The sequence below is a fragment of the Danio rerio genome, chromosome 19 (genome assembly GCF_049306965.1).
Source record: "Danio rerio strain Tuebingen ecotype United States chromosome 19, GRCz12tu, whole genome shotgun sequence".
Classification (NCBI taxonomy): Eukaryota; Metazoa; Chordata; class Actinopteri; order Cypriniformes; family Danionidae; genus Danio; species Danio rerio.
The window spans coordinates 18,848,519-18,873,001 of NC_133194.1; the positions used below are offsets into that span (position 1 = coordinate 18,848,519).

Genomic DNA, 24,483 nt, shown 5'->3' on the forward strand with positions numbered 1-24,483 from the left:
TTGTACTGTTTAAAAATAAACTTGTTTCTCTGTTTAGAATATCTTTTGTTATAAAATTGTTTAACACTAAATCTTATCTGTAGCCTACTGTTTTAAAAATAACCAGTTTTACATCAGTTCTCTTTTTATATCACTTATAAAATAGTTTAACAGTCCTAAAATACTTGGTCCACTTTTACTTTACAAACAATTTTAATAAGTTAGACTACAGATGTCATGTTTTTTATGGTTTTATGTTTTATATGGTGTAAATTAAATTACTGTGTTTTATATATTTACTGAAATCAATGTAAAAAAAAAATACTACAAGACTAAAAGAATACGCTACATTGGCTTACTATAATGTCTTTGTCTGTGTCTGTGTATGTGTAATGAACAACTTTTCTTGAATAAAAACAACTTTGTCTCTTTACCAATGCATTGTTTTACATTTTGAAAATGCCAAAACGTTATTTTGAAAAAAGAGACATTTTTTCGGTTTAAAATGGCCAGTGCTCTGTGTCAATGGAAGTGTAAGAAATGGAAGAAAAACGGAGATATCTGAAATCCGAGCCGTGGTGGCCGACATACGATAGGACTATCTGAATGGGTCTCTCAATATCATGTAGGGTAAGTCCGGCCGGTGGTGCATCCTTTCCTTTTAAGTTCAGATTTTTGTTTTTCAAGTTTCAGCAAGTTTGAATGAGAGACCGAACTCTTGAGGACGCAATGACACATCGGATAAATCTTCAATTGGAAAAATGTACCATCATTCGCATCACCTTAGCAATAGTTGTTTCAATATCTTTACAAAATAATTTATCTTAATAAAATAAGACTTCCTTTTTTGATTGTGATATTAACAGCTTAAACATATCCGACACCAAAATTGTTAAGGCATCGTACACATATTTATACCGTCATCTTCAATCTTTGCAATCCTAATCATTAGCATAACTGCCTCCTTTTGTTTTCATTGAAAAATATGAAACATTGTGGTTTTGACATTATGTGCTTAAGTTTGACTAGACAATAGAGAGTTAGTGTGTGCGTGTGTGCTGCCTGCCGGTCCGTCTAGGGTGAATAGGAAGATTTTTTAGGAAAAAAAGAAGAGTCAGAGGTGTGGTTAAAGGCTGATGGTGAAGAGTTTGAGGAGGGATTACGTTTGACACTACATTTTTCCATTTGAAGATTTATCCGATTACGTCTTTTCACTTTTTTTGGTTTACTTATTGTCTTTGGCTTGAGGAGAAAGCAGTCATTTTTGCTGCTTTCTCCGTAAGATAAGTATTTAGTTACTTATTTTGAGGGTGGAATAGAGGAGTTATGGGCGTTGTCTTAGACTCAGTTTTCCTATCATTCTTTCACAATCACTGAACAAGTGAGGATCTAAGTTCGGATATTCCATAAGATCAACTAAATCTTTTTTCTTTAACATATACTTGCATTTTAAAAACATTTTACTTGCATTACTTGCAGGCTGTCATTAGCTTTTTTTAGCTAATCGACTCATTTTAAAAACTAAAACGTGTTTTTATTACTTTCAAGAGTTTATTTCTTTCTTTTCTTTATTTATTTATTTTTTTAACTTTTTAAAACCTATTTGCTTTTTCTATCTCAAATCCGGCTGTGTATGAGAGGCATGTGTGTGTATGTATGTATGTATGTATGGGCATGTGTGTGCGCATGTGTGAGTCTTCACAGCGCTTTCACAGTTTTTTTCTCTGGTAAAACAAAGACTAAACACTGATTTCACTCTGTGAAATGTAAGATACATCTTTGTTTCTTCTTTAACAAATACTCTTACTATTTACTCTACCAACATTTTAAATCTGACATCGTTTTGTTTTTTGTTTTAAATAGTACGCTTTAACACTTTTTAACTAAACTAAAAAAAGAAAAACAAAACAAACTGTCAAAAAGCATTCATGTGAAAGTTTACACCTTCTCTTGAAATAAAAGCAACCTTTCCCCTCTTTCTAAACTTGTACACATTTAAATGTTTAAAGCACATAACTGCCCAATACACACACAAAAACCGTCACTAATAACTTGCCTTTAATAGAGTATGTTTATGAGGGTAATCAATCAATCAATCAATCAATCAATCAATCAATCATTTTTGACACAAAGTACCCATAAACCTCTCTCACACCTTTTTAAAAACATAATGTTACATCTAATATAACTAATGCGAGGCAGTGGCGCAGTAGGTAGTGCTGTCGCCCCACAGCAAGAAGGTTGCTGGGTCGCTGGTTCGAACCTCGGCTCAGTTGGCGTTTCTGTGTGGAGTTTGCATGTTCTCCCTGCCTTCGCGTGGGTTTCCTCTGGGTGCTCCGGTTTCCCCCTCAGTCCAAAGACATGCGGTACAGGTGAATTGGGTAGGCTAAATTGTCCGTAGTATATGAGCAGTGTTGGGAGTAATGCGTTACAAAAGTAATGTATTACAGTAATGTATTACATTTTCCTGTAACGCAGTAGTGTAAGGCATTACTAATACATTTTCAGTAATATTTTACTCAGTACATGTTCAGTAACGCGTGCGTTACAACACACTTTTCGCCCGCAAGACATTAACAAATAAAAATACCGCAGTTCTATTTCCTGGTAGTGGCTAGAGAATATATGCGCATGCTGTCATTAATCTCCCTCTGGCTATGGGACCTTTTTACTTTGAACGTGGAATGATTTCAGCTTCTGAGCTCAAGGTCCGGGCTATTGGCTCAGCCCGGTTTGCAGTATGCGCAGCGGAAAATAGATGAAAATGGCATAAGACAGTGCATTCGCAAGTGTATATGTAAGTGTATATGGCGTTATTTCACTGACAAATGTCGTAAGCTCATTCATGTAATACGAGCGAGTGAACGTGCCGGTTTCCTCTGTGGACAAAACTCCTCGCGTTAAAGAGCATATTGTAGGTTAAAAAACTGTTTCAAAAAAAGGAAAAATCGTTTGTGAAAGTACTCTATAATACCATAAAATACCATATTAAAATGTTTTATGAAGTGCCAGTGCACAAATTTAAAGAAAATGTGTCTGTTTTCCCACTTCCGCTGTTTTTTCTATCCACCCCGGTGACGTCAGAAGCGGGACTTATCTGACAGACGCGCGCTGCATACAGTGGGGCAGAGGAGCTAATAGCAGAAATGGTTGTTAGTTTTGCCGTAATTTATCATCATCATGCTATATTATTATGTTTATGGTAACAGCACAAACTCCAGCCTGTCAACAGATCAAGTCCACAAGTTTCCTGTCGCTATTTTGGTCCGTGAAATGGGATGAATTCGATAAGACTTATAGCTGATGCGAACGGCGAGAAACACTCCTGGATCAGTCGGAGATGCAGCTCGATAAAAATGAGACTGTACACGGTACAGTCTACTGTATAAGTTTTGTGAGATGGTTTGCAATTCACTATCCAGGGGTCTGCAAATGTGGCTGGGTTTTCTGTATTATGTTATATTCTAAATCATACGGTGAATTTTAAAATGTATAACTGAGGACGCAGGTGGTGAGTGAGGTGTCGCGGATGCCGCCCTATGCGCGGATATAACTGAGGAAGTGTCGCGGACATAACTGAGGACGCGGGTGATGAGGGTAGTGTCGCGGACGCCAGCCTCTCTATTCTGCCGCCCTATGCGCGGACATAACTGAGGATGCGGGTGGTGAGGGTAGTGTCGCGGACGCCCTATGCGCGGACATAACTGAGGATGCGGGTGGTGAAGAAGGTGTCGCGGACGCCGCCCTATGCGCGGATATAACTGAGAAGGTGTCGCGGACATAACTGAGGACACGGGTGTTGAGGGTAGTGTCGCGGACACCAGCCTCTCTATTCTGCTGCCCTATGCGCAGACATAACTGAGGAGGCTGGTGGTGAGGGTAGTGTCGTGGACGCCAGCCTCTCTATTCTGCCGCCCTATGCGCGGACATAACTGAGGACGCGGATGGTGCGGGTAGTGTCGCGGAGGTCTTCACAGGCTCGACAAGAATGCAGAACTTTGCACTTCATTTGCTCTCCTTTCTAGATCCTTCCAGCGGGTTTACAAGGATGAGGCTGTCGGCATCTTTTTACACAGCATTCACAATTTAACACACATTAAAGACATGATATGTCACATAAATGTTGGCCAACTTACTGAAACATTATTTTAGGTTTACTTTTAAATGGGTCAGATGATATATTTTTCTTTCAGTATACACACACTCACACAGATTACGTATACATATATAAAGAGTAAAAATGCTGGTATTAACACTGCTTATGATTTTGTGCTATATAAATAAAACTTGAACTTGAGTTGCATTTAGAATTTGAACATGAATTAAAAACTTATTTTAATTGTTTTAATATTTGATGTTGTTTTTATTATAATACAAAAGCTCCGAAAACCTTTTGTATAATAAAAAGATTTTCCAGTACCTTGTTTACATGTTTCTGCATTATTCCAGATGTTCTGTGTTATTTGTGTTTTGTGTTCACTTATCTACTATTAAAAAATATGGTCAATGTGGCATCACTCTGTTAGATGCTCATTAGTTTTTGTTACTGGTAAGTATTAATATTTATAGATGATTAATTCTAGCTTTGCTATTGCCAGAAAAGATTTCGTTATCATGCATATCTCTCTGTAAGCCAACACTGGTCTCACGATGAACCTGCTCTGTTCTCCCTCACAATAGAGTTAAATTACACTTCTCTGACTGCTGTCAGACTGCTGACTGTGGTCTGTTGTTTGTGTGAGTCTCTCAGAATATCTTATCTCGGCATCCAAACGCGCACCGCGATCCATTGTCTTCATAGTGTTATTTGCGGGAACTCCCTTATCCGACGTCACTTCCGGTCTGGCGATTTTTCAGATGCGGAAGTAAATTTCCGTGACTAAAAACGACTCCAAACGGCTTAATAATAAACTTTAACATATATTTTAAAGAAAATCTAGTTCTTACTTTACTCTTACACACATTGTCTCACTGGGGTGTCTAACCTACAATATGCTCTTTAACTCAACACTGGCTGGGCTGCTCACGTGCTAACGACCTGCTCTCGCTCCGTCAGATGATGCAGACTCACAATCTGTGCCTTGTGTTTCCTCTTCCTTTCGTTCTGTTGCTCTCCAGAGATCCTCCTATTTAATTGTTATCCCAAGAATTTTTATATGGTTTATATATTGCTACACTATTTACTTACACGTTAAGATAAATTCTATAATAAATACTAGTGTTTTTGAGTGTAAGGTACATTGTCTATGTTTTAGGCTAGCATTTACAATGAATGCTTAAGCATACTGTCGTATTAAGAATAGTGAACTCATAAAATTAAATATAAAGTGCAGTTTTACTACAGTAAAGTGTGGTGAATTGTAGTACAATCTACCCCATATTGTAAAAAAAAACTACAGCACTGGATCATTTGTTTATATTACACTTGTTGTGTTACCATAGCAACTATAGTATTACCACAACAGAGTAATTAAGGGTGCTTTCACACCTACACTTTTGTTTTGGAACGTGTCTCGTTTGCCCAGTTAGCACGGTTCGTTTGGCATATGTGAAAAGGGCAATCGCGCTTTGTTCCGCACCAAAGTAATCGCTCCGAGATCGCTTGAATGAGGTGGTCTCGGCTCGATTGAAACGAACCCTGGAGCGGATATGTAATAGGCTTACAGCTATATGAAGAGAGAATTATGAGTAGGGCGGGAAGTTTCGCGAGTCTCCGGATGCCCGCTGTTGAAAAAAAAAATGAGCGAAAAAGAAGAGAGAACCCAGTCCAGGAGACTCGAAACAAGCAGGATTCCTTTATTGAGACGTGTTGGTTAATCTGCAGTCATACAGCGTCTTTAAGATGTCCATGTGTCTGCAAGAGCCTACTAGAGGTCCGCAGTCTGCAAGTTCTTTCACAAGTCTCACACAAGTCTGCAAATAGTCTGATTAAGACAAAGATGTCCTGTCTATATTGTCCTGTTAGGAGGAGGGGACATGGCTAAACAAAGCATGCAAATTAAGAGTTGGAGTCAGCAGGGTAAACTGCTTTTTCTGGTCTAATCTCATCATGTTCTGGAGACAGAAACCGCCTGACCATTTGATTGAAAAGAGAAAACAATAGACACCCCATGCTGTGAAACTGATAATTGCATCACTTTGGCTTAGCCTGTAGTCAGCAAGGCAAAGGTTAAATAACCCTCCAAGCTGGCATGTCAATGAAATAATATAATTAACAACCAGAGAATATAACTTTTTAGTTATACGTAGATTATTGTTAATTTGAAATTAGATGATATAAATTTATATTTCCACAGTTCCCCCTTTAAGAGTTATTTAAAAACTCTCACAAAAAAAATATAAATTTGTAAGCTTTCCTAAAACCATTCAATGGCTTCTGTTTGATAACAGAAGCCCCATCTTCCAGTCATGTAACTTGGAAAAAGTTACAGGCACATTTAAACTTATTCTGTGTCATTTTAATATCTACGTAGATGTAAGTGTAGATTTCAAAACTGTTCACACGTTTATGACAATCAGTTGTAATGTCATAAATCCTACATGATGACACAAAAATCATGTAGTTAAACTGCAGATCTTCTGAAAGTCCATGGCTTCTGAATAGTGTTCAGTCTTTTGTGAGGTGTGTTTCTTGTGGTTCTTCTCCAGCACAGAGTTGATCTGATGACTTCCTGTCATGCATGGATCTCCGTAGTGATGCTCTGGTTCAGAGTGTTTCTTCAGAAGATGCAGTGTTTATGTGTTTACCTGCACACAAGAAAACAAGGAAACAGCAGACCAGCAGTATTCATGCATAGACTTGTATGATCATACAGTTCATGTGTCTAGTTATTCAGGTGATATAGTGGTTGTGTTAAGTTGGTGATCGTATAGAGTTGTGTATTTTCTGTCTCCTAATCTTAAAGTTATGACACCTATAAAACAGTGAGGTGAGGATAAATGGGGAAAAAGGGAGTCTTCACCACAGGGTGCGGCCCCTGAAGCCTGTTGCTTTCAGTTCTGCCCTGGGCTCCTCACTGGTTTGTGTGTCCTGTTCTGTCCCTGAGTGTGGTGGGCAAACTTTAAAATGTGAGACACAAACTATCATTCAACAAATATCAGTCCTATCAGACATCATAACATTGAATGGGTAGTGATTGAAAATATGTGTTAAACACATTTAAGGCTGTAAGTGGACTTAAGCAGAGTTCCCTAATACAAAGGAAGAAGTTTCTATTATTCTTTTTTAAAAAGACAATAGAATAATTCTTTTTTGTTCATCTCTTTAAAGTTCTTTTTATTCTTTCTACATTCCCTCATCCAATGTCCTTTTTTACCACAGTAATGACAACAGATATTTTTCCTAAGACATTTGTGATTTGATGTCTTTTCTGTGTTGACCTTAGTGGCAGCTGCTTCAAATCTGACTCTGTCTTTGATGTAAGAGTCTCTTTCCCACAAAGCTAAACTGTTCATATTATTTCTGAGAGTGGTGGAAGACCAGGTGATATTAAGAAATGGCAAAGCTTGTCTGTATTCAGTTGCGAGGCCATCTGACCAGATGCGGACTAGGGGTCCCTTATCATTTAGCACACTGTCCGAATTATCAGCTAATCCACTGTAAGTTATGGCTGATTGACAAAATCTCTCAGTGAATTCATTCACAGATTCATCTTTCCTTTGCACACAACAAGTCACTTTTGACCAGTCGATCTTTGGGCCAACAATGTTCTTTAGAGCTTTCAAAACACCCTCTCTCAAATCATCCTTACTGGCATGTTGTAATTTAGAGGTCACAGTATGCTCAAAACTGTTGGATTCAGATTCAGTGAGAATTTGAGACATTAGCTGGGTGACTTCTGTTAATGTCATGTCATAAAGACGCATTTTGCTGATTAGTGCTCTGCTAAACTCTGAAAAATTTGTGCGTGCTGATGGTAAGCTTTGAGACAGTCTATCTATTTCTCTAGGTCCTAGTGTTCTGGAAACTGATTGAATTTGAACAACAGAAGTGTTGTTGTGTGAACTCTCAGTTCTCTTAGATCTTCTGGCACCACAAACCTCTACTGAGCCTATAGGTAAATCGCTATCTGACTGGATGGAAATGTCTGTTTCAGAGACAATTTGTAAGTCAGGATGCTTATTATCAGGCTGACTAACCTCCTCAATGTCAGTTTTTGATTTCTTGAGGTTCAGTTGTTTTGTTAATGAGGTTATCTTAGCATGAAGTTCTTGGATCTGTTTCTCTAATTCTGATTTAGCTTGAGCTTGTTGTTTAGCTCGAGATAAACTGAATTCTCTGTAGCAGCAGATAATGCCTTTTACATTGTTTTTGCGAATGCATGCATCAAGCACTTTCTTGCATTCATCTAATGTCCAAACATTATCTGGGTCAATGCTAAATTTCTTTGTCAAATTTAGCCTGACTGACTCTGTTATTGAGTCCATGTGCTGTCTTAGCAGCGATTTGAAATCCTGATCTGACAATAAAGGAGTTGTTAAACTACCTTTTTCAGTTGTAGTGATCAGTCTTGTATTCTGTCTGAACATTTTGTGAGCTTATTATCACAAAGTAAAAATACTAAAACTTTTCAGATAAAAGTGTAGTAATTTCTTCTCTGGCGAAACAGAGGGTAACAATATTAGCACATGTTGCTAAAACTTCCTGCCTGAACAAGAGATAACATCAATTAGCTTGTAAAGCTAAACGTAAACTTCTCTGGTTGAACAGAGGGAAAACAAAATAAAAGAAAAGAAAATAGCGCATAAGGCTTAACTTCTCTGAAAAGAGGATAACTTTTTAAAAGAAAATAGCACGTAAGGCTTTACTTCTCTGTCTGAACAGAGGATAAACTGTTACTTCTCTATTGAAATAGAGGATAGCTTTTTGTTAAACAAACCCTGCAGCTGTTTGTTAACTTTTCTCTGATGGAGCAGAGAATAACCATGTGTATAGACTGGTCTGTATGGTTCTTTTGATAGAATGAAACTCACCAAATCGAGGTTGAGCTGAAAAGATTCAGTCTGGATTGATCTGATCTTTGTATTCAAGTAGCTTCAATGTTCATCAGGGTTGCAGTCAGCAAATAGTTGAGAATTTGTGACGTCCGCTGAGTGACTTCAAATTGCCGTTGAGCTGAAGATTCCGTCTGAAGAAGTTTCCTTGATCTTGATGGTTCAAGTAGAATTTCAGGTAGATTTCAGTCTTTTGTGGCAAATTGTTGAGAATTTAATGATTTCAGTCTCTATCCGGGTCACGGCACCAAGTTGTTGAAAAAAAAAAATAAATGAGCGAAAAAGAAGAGAGAACCCAGTCCAGGAGACTCGAAACAAGCAGGATTCCTTTATTGAGACGTGTTGGTTAATCTGCAGTCATACAGCGTCTTTAAGATGTCCATGTGTCTGCAAGAGCCTACTAGAGGTCCGCAGTCTGCAAGTTCTTTCACAAGTCTCACACAAGTCTGCAAATAGTCTGATTAAGACAAAGATGTCCTGTCTATATTGTCCTGTTAGGAGGAGGGGACATGGCTAAACAAAGCATGCAAATTAAGAGTTGGAGTCAGCAGCGTAAACTGCTTTTTCTGGTCTAATCTCATCATGTTCTGGAGACAGAAACCGCCTGACCATTTGATTGAAAAGAGAAAACAATAGACACCCCATGCTGTGAAACTGATAATTGCATCACTTTGGCTTAGCCTGTAGTCAGCAAGGCAAAGGTTAAATAACCCTCCAAGCTGGCATGTCAATGAAATAATATAATTAAAAACCAGAGAATATAACTTTTTAGTTATACGTAGATTATTGTTAATTTGAAATTAGATGATATAAATTTATATTTCCACACCGCAAACGAGTGATGATCGCAAACGGATAAATAAAGGGACTAAGCCGACAAGAAAATGAATGAATGAATGAATAATATAACTAAATGTTTTAAATTACAAATAAATGATTAGGCTGTGCATGTATTGTATTTTATTAATTACTTAATTAAAAGTTTGTAAAGTCTGTTTGTTGTCCTTTTCAGTTTTTGGATGTTTGTGTGAATTTTGTAGACTAATTTTCATGCAATGTTATTCTATGAAAGTCAATTTAATAAAATATACAAACACAGATACATACAATAATCAGACTGTTTTGACATTATGATTCATCTTTGTGTGATTTCATCTAAGAAGAGAAAGGGGGTCAGGCAGAAATGCAGTAAACAAAACACATATGTATGTGAAGTCAAAAGGTATGCTTTACAGACTAAGGACATTTTTACAGTATTTCCTATAATAGTTTTTATTCTAGAGAAAGTGTCATTTATTTTAGTTTGGCTGGAGATAAAAAACACAAACGGGATCTCGGCCATTGGTGATGTTTGCAGGTGGCAAAACAGCGAGATTCGGCAAGTGACTGACTTCGAATGTCTTTTTTAAACCCTCCTGCAATGCCTAGTCCAACCACTGGTTATTAAATTCATTCATTAATTTTCTTTTCAGCTTAGTCCTTTTTTTAATCTGGGGTTGCCACAGCGGTATGAACCCCCAACTTCCATCCAGCATATGTTTTTACCCAGCGGATGCCCTTCCAGCTGCAAACCATCACTGGGAAACACTCATACACACACATACACTACGTACAATTTAGCCCACCCAATTCAACTATAGCGCATGTCTTTTGGCTTATGGGTAAACCGGAGCACCCGGAGGAAACACACAGGAAGAACATGTAAAGTCCACACAGAAGTGCCAACTGGCCCAGCCTAGGCTAGAACCAGAGACCTTCTTGTTGTGAGACGATTGCGCTACCCACTGCGCCACCATGGCGCCCTGGTTATTTATTAAATATAAATTATTATTATGTATTATTATATAGCATCAGTGACTTATTATTAGCAGCAGTTTGCTAACTCAAACTCATCTCACCTAAAACTAAAGTAATAGATAATCTGTAGGGTATTGTGAAGTGGAAGATGAGAAACAGGAGGTCCAACACAACAGAAGAGTTGAAGGCTGCTATCAATCAGAGTAATCTGGCCTTCATAACACAGATTGATCATCTCATGCTTGCTGGAGTAATCTGTGCAAGAAATATCCCTGATCAAGAATTGAGTGCTTAAAATGTTCATAGTTGTCAGTAGTCCGAAATTTCTGTTAAAAATCCTGTTCTTCAAAAATACTCTACTTTTCAAAGATACTGGATTTTGGGTTTTCATTAAGGGATAATCATCCAAATAAACAGCATATGTTATTAGTCTGTGTGTCATGAATCTATATAAGTGTTTCTCTTTTTTAAAATAAATGATAATTTATTAAAATGCACCTGTATGTGGCAAGTTCAGTGCCTGGAATTCGCTAAGGACAGCTACATGCTACATGCAAGCTACAGATACCTCTCATTCAACTGGCCACGGCCTTGATACTGCAGAATATAAAGGCTTAATATAAATTAAACACATGAGTTACAACGTCCACCAAAAGCAGGCACAATAAACACAAGACACCGCATTTTCATATCACAAATTCTACCTATAATTCCGAGTATTTTTTAATAAAGTTGATAAAGTATAAATTAGCCTAAAATAATACTTAAACTAACTTTCCAAAGAAATTTGTGATTCCCAAAATATTTACATGTTTAAATAAGTATTTCAAATTCACAAAACATTATTGAAAATGTCAGAGACTAATTCTTTTATTATGCAATTAGTTTAAAACAAAGAGACAAGTCAAACTGGACAGCCTCATGGTTAAGTGTGTTGACACATAATGCAGCTGCAACCATCCATGATCCATGTGGTCTTTCACTGATCCTATTCCTGTTTCTACCACATATTTCCTGTCATATCTCCACTGTTCTATCACAAAGCTGTAACATAATTTGAAATTTATTTCGGACAACAGTGTCAGTGGTAACTGGATAAAAAAAGAAAGTGTATCCCACACTGAAAGTTATGGTAGCAACACAATCACTGTCAACATTTTGATGTCAGTTTCATTGGCATTGTTAAGTTAGTTCTTTGACATCAATTCTGAAAAAAAAAGAAAAAATTGCTGTCTAAATGAGCAGAAGCTGTACTGTCCCATTTATCATCCTGTTTCTGTATGCAGCAGTACTACTAAATTGTGAAAAAAATGTTTCAGTGACCAAAAAATAATTGACATTTCATGTTTATTTCCAAGTCGTCTCAAAAAGATAATTCATCTCTAACTTTCAACCATTAAAAGGTGCTAAAGCACAGCAGTCTAAATTTCTAAAAGCTCAAGACAAATACAATTCAATGATTAAAAAACATTGTCAATGTATAATACCAATAATAATAATATAGCAATAACAATAATAAAAAGAGTAAAACAGCTACACTGTAGAAAGAATTCAACATCACAATTGAAGAAAAAACAAAATGGTAAAATGGGTAAATGTACAAAGTTCTGCTGGCAGAGAAACTTGTTCTGAACCAATCAGTTTTCTGGACCAAGAGTGTGTATATGTGGGTTTGTGTTTTAGTCAAACATGTCATCGTCATCATCATTATCAGATTCTGCAAAGTATTTTACTTCTTTCTTGGCTCGACCAGAACGATCTCTTCCTGAGTCCAGGTGGCTAAAGCTGTTAAAGCCCGTTTCATCATCATCATCATCGTCTTCATCATCAGATGCTGCCTTCTTTGGTTTCTACATGCAAGCACACACAAACAATATAAGCAATGGATAGCTCCCGCACATGACAAAATATGTATCAATTTCAACACCTTTTAAGTTCAGTTAGTACAATGTGCAACATTTCCAGTGCAGACCAAAGTGCATCATGAACCTAATTTTTTGAAAATATTGTAGGACCACCATTATTTGAAGGATTTCACCTTTTTGAATTATTTTAATTTTGTGCTGTTGCAAAAACATCTGCAGGATCTCTTCAGGACAAAACAAGATTCTATCAAAATTCTGACTTGACTAAAATGCATAGTGTGTAAAGACATATTGCTTTTTTACCTTCTCTCTTTCTTGAAACACTGTAGGATACATACAATGCAGACTGACATACAACGTTTTTTCCCCTTTATATCAAATGGATGTGATAATACCATATGTATGTTAATGCTTATACAAATGTCATCATTATTGTTTTAGAATTGAAAAGAACAATGACATTATTTAAGCCAGTAAAAGGCATGTTTGCAGAGTGTCTAAGCACAATGGCCAAATATCCATTCATTCATTTTCTTTTCAGCTTAGCCCCTTTATTAATCTGGGATCACCACAGTGTAATGAACTGCCAACTTATCTGGCATATGTTTTATGCAGTGGATACCCTTTCAGCTGCCACCCATCACTGGGAAACATTCATATCCTCTCATTCACACACATAGGGCTCTATTTTGACGGTCCATTTGCAAAACAGAAAGCGCAGGGCGCAAATGCAATCAGGGCGTGTCAGAATCCTTATGTGCTAATATGAGGACGGGAAAATCCGCTTTGCGCCATGGCGCATGGTCTAAAAGGGTTGAGTTTATTTTCTTAATAAGTTATAGGTGTGTTTTGAGAATAAACCAATCAGAGTCTCATCTCCCATTCCCTTTAAGAGCCAGCTGCATCGCGCCATAAGTGCATTTGCACGTCATAAGTGCACATGACGTAAAGTAAGTTCACTTTCACTTTTGCTCTCGTAGATAGGGAAACTTTTTTGCACAGACATCAATTAGCCAATAAATAATTAATTTCGTTAGTTAAGGGCAAAGATTTGTTTCAAAACTATTTCTAAATTCAGTTCTAATTTCCAGCAAACTAATAAATGAACAATAACAACGAAGTGTGTTCAAAATACTCAGTTATTACACCTGCAATGCCCCATATGGTCTAAAACCTGACAGGTGGACAAATCTAAGCTTGTTTTTAATAAAACAAATATAAATATGGATATAATAAATAATACTGCTAATAATAATAACAACAATAATAATAATAATAATATTAGACAAAAGCAAATTGAATGAGCTGAAAAAGCCTCCCGAGATGAAGGATTCAAGGCAGTGGTTTTTAAATTCATGTAGGCTAGAAAATATGTTTTGTAATATTTTAATTATTTATATTTATATCCTATATATATCCTTATTATATCACACACACACACAAACACACACACACACACACACACACACACACACACACACACACACACACATATATATATATATATATATATATATATATATATATATATATATACATATATATCCTTAATATTTTAATTCTTTTTCATATGTAAAGATATTTGCGTATTGCTCTACATCTTGTGTGTAAGCAGTGTGTAAGCTAACGCGCTCTGCGCCAGACTTTAGACCGGGTTTGTTCTGGTCTAAAGAACAGACTATTACAGTTTCTCAAAATAGCAACACGCCTGCTTTTTTAGACCGGAACGCCTATGGGCGCACATATGAGTGTAAATGCATTTGCTATTTAAACAGCGTGGCGCAACACCTCAAAATGACCCTTGCGCCGAGCTGAAAGTAGCAAATAACAATTGCTTCAGGCCTTGCGCCACATTGCGCCGGGTGTATGATAGGGCCCATACGCTATGAACAATTTAGCCTACCAAATTCGCCTATACATGTCTTTGGTCTAGTGGGGGAGCACCTAGAGGAAATCAACACAAACACGGGGAGAACATGCAAACTCCACACAGGAACGCCAACTGACCCAGTTAGAGCTTGAAGCAGCGACTTTCTTGCTGCGAGGTGATTGGGCTACCTACTGCGCCACCGTGCTGCCACAATGGCCAAACAGTGATATTTAGATACTTATTTAGAATCCCAAATGATGTTTAACAGTAAGGGTGTCACGATCCTGCAAATCCTTGATTCAATTAAATTTTCGATTGTAAAGTGATGGTTCAATTTGATTCTCAATTTAAAAAAAAAAGAAATAAAAATTGAAAGCACGATTTGCCATTTTAAGAATTTTATGCAATATAACAATATTGTGTTGCTCTGTAGGTCCAGCAATCTGTAGTCAAGGCTACTAAATATGCACTGCTAAGGCCTTTAATAACTTTCTCATTCACATTACTGTACATGGAGGGTCTCACCGTAGCTGTGAGATGCGTTTTACTTGGGATTTCATAACGCGGTTCTAGCACTCTAATTAAATGCCTGAAACCTGAGTTTTCTACCCCTGAGTATGGTCGCATGTCCGCGGCTATAAATACTCCTACTGCGCTTGTAATTGCCTTTGCATGTGTTGAGTTACTTGAAAGTTTTATTCCAAATGAAGGCGGGAGAGTAGTTTGCGTTACACTTGTCGGTTTCACAGTATGTTTCTGTGGTGCCTGCGGAAATGCCCTGCCTTGATAGTCGTGCTGCTGCTGGAATAATGTGGTAAACGTACCATGTGTTGCAAGCTGTCATGTAAGTTATCTGCTGTAAAAGTCTGTTACTTTATGAAAAACAAATTTATGTTTTGCATCAAACAAAAATGAAGCATTGCAGTAAGAAATAATTATTTTGCACTATTGTTTTTATATGCATGTCAATTTAATAAATAATATTTCTGCTACAAAACAAATAAAAGATTATTATAAATCATTCAATTCAATGCTGAAAGCTGCAAAGCAGTCACCAGTAACTAAATAGCAAAACATATACATCTCAAGAAAGAATGGACAAAAGAAAGTAAGAAAAGTCTCACTTCTATCAATCTTTAAATGTAGGGATGCACCGATATGGATTTTTTGGCCGATACCGATAACCGATAATTCTTCAGACTTGGAGTCCGATAGCCGATATATATATATATATATATATATATATATATATATATATATATATATATATATATATATATATATATATATATATATATATATATAAATATATATATATATATAGGCCGATAATTATAAATACTTAAAAATGTTATATTTTTATACAGCAAACTTCATAAAAGATTGAACTGCTCTTATGGACTGAATAGTCTATACTCAGAGCAAAAAAGACCTATATTCACGATTTCAAACAAATAAAAATACATTTCATTTTCTTCATAGCAAATTAACATGCAACTTGACTGTTGCATAAAAATAATAGGTTAAATAACAAAATGGAATTTAATTAACAAGCAAGTTAAATATATTTTAAATAGATGAAAATGATAGAGCTAAGGACTGAAACCAGCTCAAATGTTTTTGAATAAAACGTGTTACAGTGATGTACATGTGTACAAATATGTCATGTCCGAAAAGGCCATTTTTAGAGGTGTTTTGACAGTTCTAAGCCACCGTACAAGCGAAAAGCTAGATACATAGATTCATCCTATTTGGCGTTTTAGATTCTTTTGAACAGGTGCTGCAGTGCTTGTCAATCAGCCAACGCTTCTGTCTTCGTTCTTGCTGTCAATTGCGGGGAAAATTATTGATGAAATGTTTCTTAAAAACCGCTGTGAGTTTCACTCAACCGTGGCAACAGATGCCCTCGGAGTCAGATTTTGGTTCAGCACCTGATCATTGAGCACAGATGACTTTATGACAAACGCAGAGCATAATATAAAGACAGAATGTGCGGCGAGTTTATGCTGGATTCAATGTTGGTGCACCTAGGCTCTCCCCCGTGCTGCTGTATTGAAGGTTGTCAGATCTGTGTGTGTGTGTGCGTGGTTGTGTGTGTGTTTGTGTGCGCGGTGACAGCTCTCACGTGCGCTCGTTATAATCAATATGAATACTACAATCAACTGAATACAATCATACATCAACAACACACGGCAAGCAACGTGTTGATAATAACAAATAATCATATTAGACTACAAACAGCCCAATGAGTTGTTGTTTAGCATGTGTGCAGGGGTTAGGTGTGTGTGTGTGTGATGCGGAGAGGGAGACACAGATTAGAGGAGTGTTTTTTTCACAATGAGACTGTTTTCAGTGATGACTGGACCAAGTTACATGTGTCCTCGTTCATTCAAAGAGAAGGGAAGAAACAAATTTTAGAAGGTTCACCAAGAAACTAATATTATTCGGCCCTGGAGAAATAAGTGAATCTCCCCTGCTATCTCTAACACAACAAAAAGACAGAGCAGGAAACATTTAATATTTTTCCTAAGGCGATTCGAAGCAAAATACACAATGACACTCAATCAAACATATCTACAATGATAAGGAACATGGTTACTTACTGAGTTATTAACGCACAGCAATACCATGTGAAGAAAGGACGGACTTTGAAGGAATGAACAATGTGGGGAGAGCTCCATAATAGTGCACTGGGCAAGTCTGAACATGTTCCGCCCACAACGTTCTGTACAATCACATAATTTATCGGCTTAAAGATATCGGCCTAATTTAGACATCGGATCGATAACGATAATCTTAAAAATAACATTTATCGGCCGATAACGATATGGCCGCAGATATATCGTCCATCCCTATTAAAAAGTTTTAGTTTCAGTTTGTGTCATTTTAAATGCTCAGTCTCGTTATGAGCTGATCTTAATTTTTCTGTGTTAGTTGGAAAAGCAGGCGAGTCAGCCGATCCAATATATGAGCAGGCAGAGCAGGATTCTCGCGATGACTACAAGCGCATTACCGCTCTTTGTTATAAGCCGCAGTTTCAGTGTAACCTTAGTAAAGGCGAGCTTCTTTGGCCATGATGTGTAAAGTATTAGATTTTACATTTTGCGGATATTTGCGCTGAACACGCAGTGAATGCAACAAATCGAGATTCAGGCACCTTCTCCGAAAACACTCGATTAATCTCGGCTGGCAGATCAACATTCACCACATGCCATGATCAGTCTCATCTGCACTTCAACTTTAGGTGGGGTTTGCAAACCTGTGCTTTTCACTCTTCAGCCGTTTGCATTTCCTGCAGTTATTAAAGCTCCCTCTCTGTCATCTAACAGCGGAATACCTTGAGTGATTGACAGCTAATATGAACCAATATAACGCCAGGGAAGAGTGATTCAGCAAGTTTTTAGAAAAAAAATCAAAACAGGTCGCACTAAACCCATTTTATGTAGTCACACAAATGCTCCCTAATATATTATGAGGTCGCATAGATTAATTTTCGGGCGCATATGCGACCTAAATGGCTGCAATATCGAGCCCTGTAATACAATAACTTGTCTAATTACCCTAACCTGCCAAGTAAACCTATTTAACCTAGTAAAGCCTTTAAATACCACTTTAAACTGAATAGAAGTATATATATGTAACCCAGTAGAATGAAGTTCTACAAGTTTTTAAGTTTTAAAGTAATCTTAAGGTTATTTATTTATTTATTTATTGTCTATCTATTTATTTATTTATTCATATTGGTTCTAGAACAGAATTAAATCTAAAATGTGTTTTGCATTCATTTGTGAATATATACATCCTAATGTTGATGTGTAATGATATAAGCGTCTATCTATGAGAATATGATAAGATAGCAAGTTTGATCAACCTTCACTGAAATACATGGGGTTAACAAGTTTGGTAGGTGTTCCTACACTATTGGTTTATATGCGTTTAGTCCCGCCCTCTGGTGTGGAGTGTGAAATGTGATTGGCTGTTGGGAAGAGAGAGCGGAGAGAGGAGGAGACTCGCGTCGCAGCTATTATGATTGCGTAACATTCACAGAGTATAAAAACAAGAGATAGTAATATATATTGCGTGTGAACAACACGTTTTTGATTACTTTGAGTTTGTTTTGTGTTTGTTTGAGTTTGCGGTGTGTTTTCATCATATAAGTTTCCAGTGTCAGTTATTAGTCAGTTCAGAGTGAGTGAGCATTTTTTAAATGCCTAGATTGTCAACTGACAGTTATGGAGGACTAAAGCTGAACTGAGAGAGAGACGGTTAAACCGAAAATAAGGAGGAGAAAAAAGAGAGACTGTTAGATTAGTATGAAACAACGCTGAAAGAGTCAAAGAGGAGCAAATAGCACCACAAATAGCCTGAATACTACGTGAGATTTGCCTCTCATCAGCTGGGGAGAAAAAGTGAAAGTGAGGATTTGAAAGACCCGCGGCAGAAGTTCGCCGATCGATCGCAGCTTGTTGGCCCGTTGTTCACAAGTGTTGTCAGTTTGGAGAACTGTCATATATTGCTGTCATCTGGATCGCTGTCATCTGGATCGCTGTCAACTGGATCGCTGTCATCTGTATCGCTGTCATCTGGATCGCTGTCAACTGGATCGCTGTCATCTGGATCGCTGTCATCTGGATCGCTGTCAACTGGATCGCTGTCATCTGGATCGCTGGCATCTGGATCGCTGTCATCTGGATCACTGGCATCTGGTTTGCTGTCATCTGGATCAAGGTAATCTTCATCTGAAGTATCTTGTTTAATTTTATTTGTGCTCAGGAGAGTAAAGAGGCCATTTTCATTTTCCCGGCCACAACGTACACTAGCAGCGATACAGGCCTGCAACGGGGGGTGTATGAATGTGTGAGTGTGTGGGCCCACAGAGTTTTGAGTTGTTTATGGAGATGCAGTGAGCATAAAATACTGCTGCATGTTTTAAAGTATAGATTTATACTAATAGTTTATATAGGTGTAATTCAGTGTGTAATTTAGTGACACAATTGTAGCCACATTCAAAGAGAAACATATTCAGTCACTCTTAGTCACTTGTTGATTTATAAGTTTAATTGTTAGAGTGTAGAAAGGTGGTATTTTTCTATATTGGTTTAATTAATATTCTTCATTGTACTGTAAATTGCTGGGTTTGACTTTGGGTCATTTTACTGTCTTTTAGCTGTGCATAAATTCTATATTTTATATTTTGTTTTACATCTGGGGTTTTTCCCAATATTTACATTTCTATTCTAATTAAATTATTTATATTTGCTGATTTATCTAAGAGTTTTATTATTCACAGAGTTTATTTCTGGCAATTTATTCTAACACAGCAAATATTTATATTCTCATCTGCCTTATTTACATTACGTCATTGAAATATATCAGAGGGGCCTACTTCAACATATCTGTAGGCGTTTAGTGTATTGAACCTGGAGCGCTATCTTAAACTTAATACACCTAGGTGGCGCTACATATATATATATATGTATATATGTAAATATATATATATATATATATATATATATATAAATATATATAACAGTTTGGTCTAGTTCTTGAATCTGATTGGCTGAAAGCTGTGCAATATTTTGACAGTAACAGTAGACAAACAAATCTTCACCCTACACCTTTTTGTATTACTCTGCCCACATACAATCAGCAACAAGCAGAGGCCGATCTAGTACTTTTGAGGCTTTTTTTGTTGACATTTACATTTACATTTAGTCATTTAGCAAACGCTTTTATCCAAAGCGACTTACAAATGAGGACAAGGAAGCAACTTACACAACTATAAGAGCAACAATGAAGAAGTGCTGTAGGCAAGTTTCAGGTGTGTAAAGTCAAAGAAGGAAAGCATTAGTAATGTTTTTTTTTATTGTTTTTTCATTTTTTGTAGTTAGTTGAGGTTAGTCAGTGACTCTGCTGTTCTGATGCAGTTAGGGAGTTCATTCCACCAACTGGGCAGATTGAGCGCGAGCGTTCGGGAAAGCGTTTTCTTCCTTCTTTGGGATGGAACCACGAGGCAACGTTCACTCACAGAACGCAAGTTTCTGAAGAGCCTATAAAGCCAAAAGTGAGAGCAGATAAGAAGGGGCGCAGCCAGAAATTGCTTTGTAAGCAAACATCATTGCTTTGAATTTGATGCGAGCAGCAACTGGTAGCCAGTGCAAACGAATGAGTAGCGAAGTGACATGTGCTCTTTTAGGTTCATTAAAGACCACTCGTGCTGCTGCATTCTGAACCATCTGAAGAGGTTTGATAGAGTTAGCTGGAAGCCCGGCTAGTAGAGAGTTGCAATGGTCTAGTCTGGAAAGAACAAGAGCTTGAACAAGGAGTTGAGCTGCATGTTCAGATAGGAAGGGTCGGATCTTTCTGATGTTGTAGAGTGCGAATCTGCACGATCGAGCAGTTCTAGAGATGTGGTCAGAGAAGTTTAGTTGATCATCAATCGTTACTCCAAGGCTTTTTACCATTTTGGATGCAGTAATGGTTGCCCCGCCTATCTGGATTAAAAAGTTGTGATGTGGAGTTGGGTTGGCAGAAACTTCTAGCATTTCTGTTTTCGTGAGATTAAGCTGAAGATGATGATCTTTCATCCAGTGTGAAATGTCTGACAGGCAGGCTGAGATGCGAGCCGGAACCGAGGGATCATCAGGGTGAACAGAGAGGTATAGCTGGGTATACAGAAGGAAAGGACAGAACAGAAGGAAGGACAGAAGGAAATGATCCAATTTGTGTAGTGGAATTACTAGTGTTTGGTCATCGAAGCAATGTCGAGTGTAAATAAGGTCCAGCTGATTACCTGATTTGTGAGTAGCAGAAGTAGGTGCTCTTTTGAGGTCAAAAGAGGCAAGCAGAGTCAGGAAGTCATTAGCTTGTGGTCTTTCAATGTGGATGTTGAAGTCACCTAGCACCAACAAGGGAGTGTTATAATCAGAAAAAGATGAGAGAAGAACATCCAGTTCATCTAAGAAGTGACCTAATGTACCAGGTGGGCAGTAGATGACAGCCACATTTATGTAGAAGGGGTGGATAATGGTGACTGCGTGGAATTCAAAGGAGCTGATCTTTGTCAGGGACGGTCTCTGAGTAAATTTCCATGCTCTGGAAATCAGTAGTCCCGTCCCACCCCCTCTCCCTGTCTGACGAGGAGTGTGGGAAAAAGAGAAATTAGCAGAGAGAGCTGCATGTGTAGCAGTGTCCTCCGGTCTCAACCAGGTCTCAGTTAGAGCTATGAGATTATAGTTAGAATGTGTAGCTATGGAGGTAATAAGATCTGCCTTGTTCACAGCAGATTGACAATTCCAGAGGCCCACGGAGAGAGAGAATTGTGAAATAGCAGATACTTGTATTGAACGAAGGTTGTGAAGATTACGCATAGAGCGTACCTCACGTGTTTTGCGAGTGTTAGTAACAACAGGAATTAGTAAACACATGATGAAAGTGCAATACAAACAATAATTAGTGCAAGGATAAAGAAAAAAAGAAAAAAAGTACAGTACTCAAGTGCTTTGTCGGTGTCTTTGCTCTGTGGAGATGCGCAGGTAGAGTCGATGGTCTTTACACTCGTCGGTCTTCACCCGAGGCTGCTGCGACCGCTGCCGCGCTGAGATTAACAGCTTATATACACCCTAGAGCACTAACGTAGCTGATTGAGTTCAGCTGGACACCCAGAGCACTAGCTAATTGGATTCAGCTGGACACGCCTCGAGAGTACAAACACCCGAAACTACCGAAACAACCGAATCTGCCACCGATACATTGTTGAAAATGTAGTTGTTTAGAATGTAGTTGTTTAGATCGCAACTGTGCAGTTTGTTTATACGTATAGTGCCTAATTTAAAATATGTACAATTTCTGAGAGACAGCTCGTCGGCAGCCTTCAGTCCACCATACTGAGTAGAACAAAGGCAGTTGACATTTTTATTCCACAAGATGGCAACGGGACCGCATAATAAAGACCTTAGAAGATTAAAACAGCAGATCAAATCATTATTAAACTGGTAAGTGACATTCCAAGTCGATCTCTCTCTTTTGTATGTTGTAGTGCTATCTTTATAACATTACCATAGTAATTGTAATGCATTGAGTGTGAGATATGAGACTCACACATCAGGAATGTGTGTTGTGTTGGCATCTGTTTAGCATTTTCCCTTCTCACAAACACAACAGCAATCTGGTAGTTTTTGCGCTGCTTTCGGGGTTAATTATTGTGATGTTGTAACGGTCGCTTAATGTTGGACATGCATTTTATATAAATGGCATGTCCCCTTTAAGAGGACTTTTTCTGTGGTTGTTTTACCTTTGATATGTAAGCATGCATGCATGGCAGCTCAGTTCAGTTCTGGTGAGCTCTGAGAAGTGTGTGATGGTCACTCCACCGCTGTACTGCTGTTTGCTTGCGACAAATGTTTGAGTGTCTTTTTTTTTCCTTTTGCCTATTCATTGTCATTGACTGGCATGTACGTAGTCTACAGCACTTGGAAAAAATGCGTAAAAGCCTTTGAACTGTTGTATAAACGCAATATCACACTAGTAGCAGTGCTGAGTATTGGTGTCCATGTAAATGTACTCAGTGAAAATGCAAGATGATGTCGCAAGCTGTCAAAGACAGCCCATTCCTCTGCCTTTTCTGATTTCATGAGCCCTCAAATGTTTCATTAAGTTTGATGTGTTTCTCTCCTTACATGCAACTTTTGTAAAGCGTCTGCTTTACGTTGCTGTGAAAGAATCCTTGCTTGTAAAATATAGGCACACTTTAGAATGCTTAGTTTAAGCAAATTTGATGAACGTGATTGTTCGTGTTGATGAATCTGAAGGGAGTTGCTCACCGAGTACGCTGTATTGCGCGCATTGTCTGTGTGTGTGAGTGTGTGTGTATGTGTGCATTTGTATGTTTTCTTAGCAACAAGAGTAAATGCCTAACACATCCCTCAAAGCTGTTTAGAATTAAATGTTTAGAGATGGTGTGACCAAAGTCCCTGTAAGAAGTCTTTATCTTTGGTAAGTGCCTTTGACGTACCCCTTGGTGCTTCTTGCATTCTAGTCACAAAACCAGTGGCACCAAAAGTAAGGACTGAAATTCATATGCTGGTTCAGGGATTTCGAGAGAAAGTGATTTTGGTTCAGTTATTTTGTGAGATACTGTTCTCACTCTCAGGTCATATCATTCAAAAGAAAAGGGCAACATTATCCCCTGATAATGTCAAAAGACTGGACTGTCTTAGCAAATAAATGTTAACGAGGACTAAGCAAAATTGTTTCTACTTTATAATTAATGTTCTAAACTCGCAATACAACTTTACAATGAGTAAAATTGTTTGCATTCAATACTTTATTATTATAGTTTTCCAATTTCCATATTTGCAATGCCTGTGTTTTGGATTTCTTTTTTGTAGTTCACTTAGAATTCAACATGGAAATCTTTTTCGTTTTATTGGCATTGATTTAATATTTTTTTTGCTACAGAACAAACCTTAGTTAAACAATGATTTGCCTGATTACCCTAACATGCCTAAGTAAACTACTTAAGCCTTTAAATTTAAAATCTTCTTTACGCTAAACAGAAATTGTGAAAAAAAAAATTGTTAATAATTCAGGAGGGCTAATAATTCTGACATTAACTGTATTTTGTATTGATGTATAATTTAAGTTAATGACACTATTATATGTTTACAAGCTTTACTGACAGCAGAGGTTGTTAAGTCAGAGTTGTTCAGAATTAGGATTTAAGATATGATGTAGGGGTGGGCAATATACGATAACGGTCAAAAGTTTGGAGTCAAGCTTATTTTCAAACAATTAAAAATCGTACTATCCTGCTCACCATGGATCCATTTATTTAATCAAAAATACAGTTCACATTGTAGAATTGTGAAAATTGATTGAACTGAAAAATAACTGTTCAGAAGCAGTTTATAATTCAATTTAATAATATATTCCAGAGATTTTAAAGATGAATTTTCAGCTTCAGTACTCAAGTCTTCG

At 37.5% G+C, this 24,483-nt stretch overlaps 1 protein-coding gene and 1 pseudogene across 4 annotated transcripts in view; both read right to left on the reverse strand.

Moving 5' to 3' along the window:
• Window positions 1–1,565: 1,565 nt before the first annotated feature.
• The window catches only part of top2b (DNA topoisomerase II beta), a 97,143-nt gene continuing 74,225 nt past the window's right edge, over window positions 1,566–24,483 (reverse strand). For 2 of the 4 annotated variants that reach the window (XM_005159507.5, XM_068215173.2), the window contains exon 35: window positions 12,101–12,620. In XM_005159507.5, coding sequence (XP_005159564.1) covers window positions 12,450–12,620 — 171 coding nt within the window. In that variant the 3' untranslated portion in view covers window positions 12,101–12,449. Of the gene's footprint in view, window positions 2,199–12,100; window positions 12,621–24,483 lie in introns of those variants that run through there. The other 2 variants (XR_012394698.1, NM_001045191.2) reach the window with 2 other exon arrangements.
• LOC141379049 (uncharacterized) lies at window positions 20,300–24,419 on the reverse strand (annotated as a pseudogene).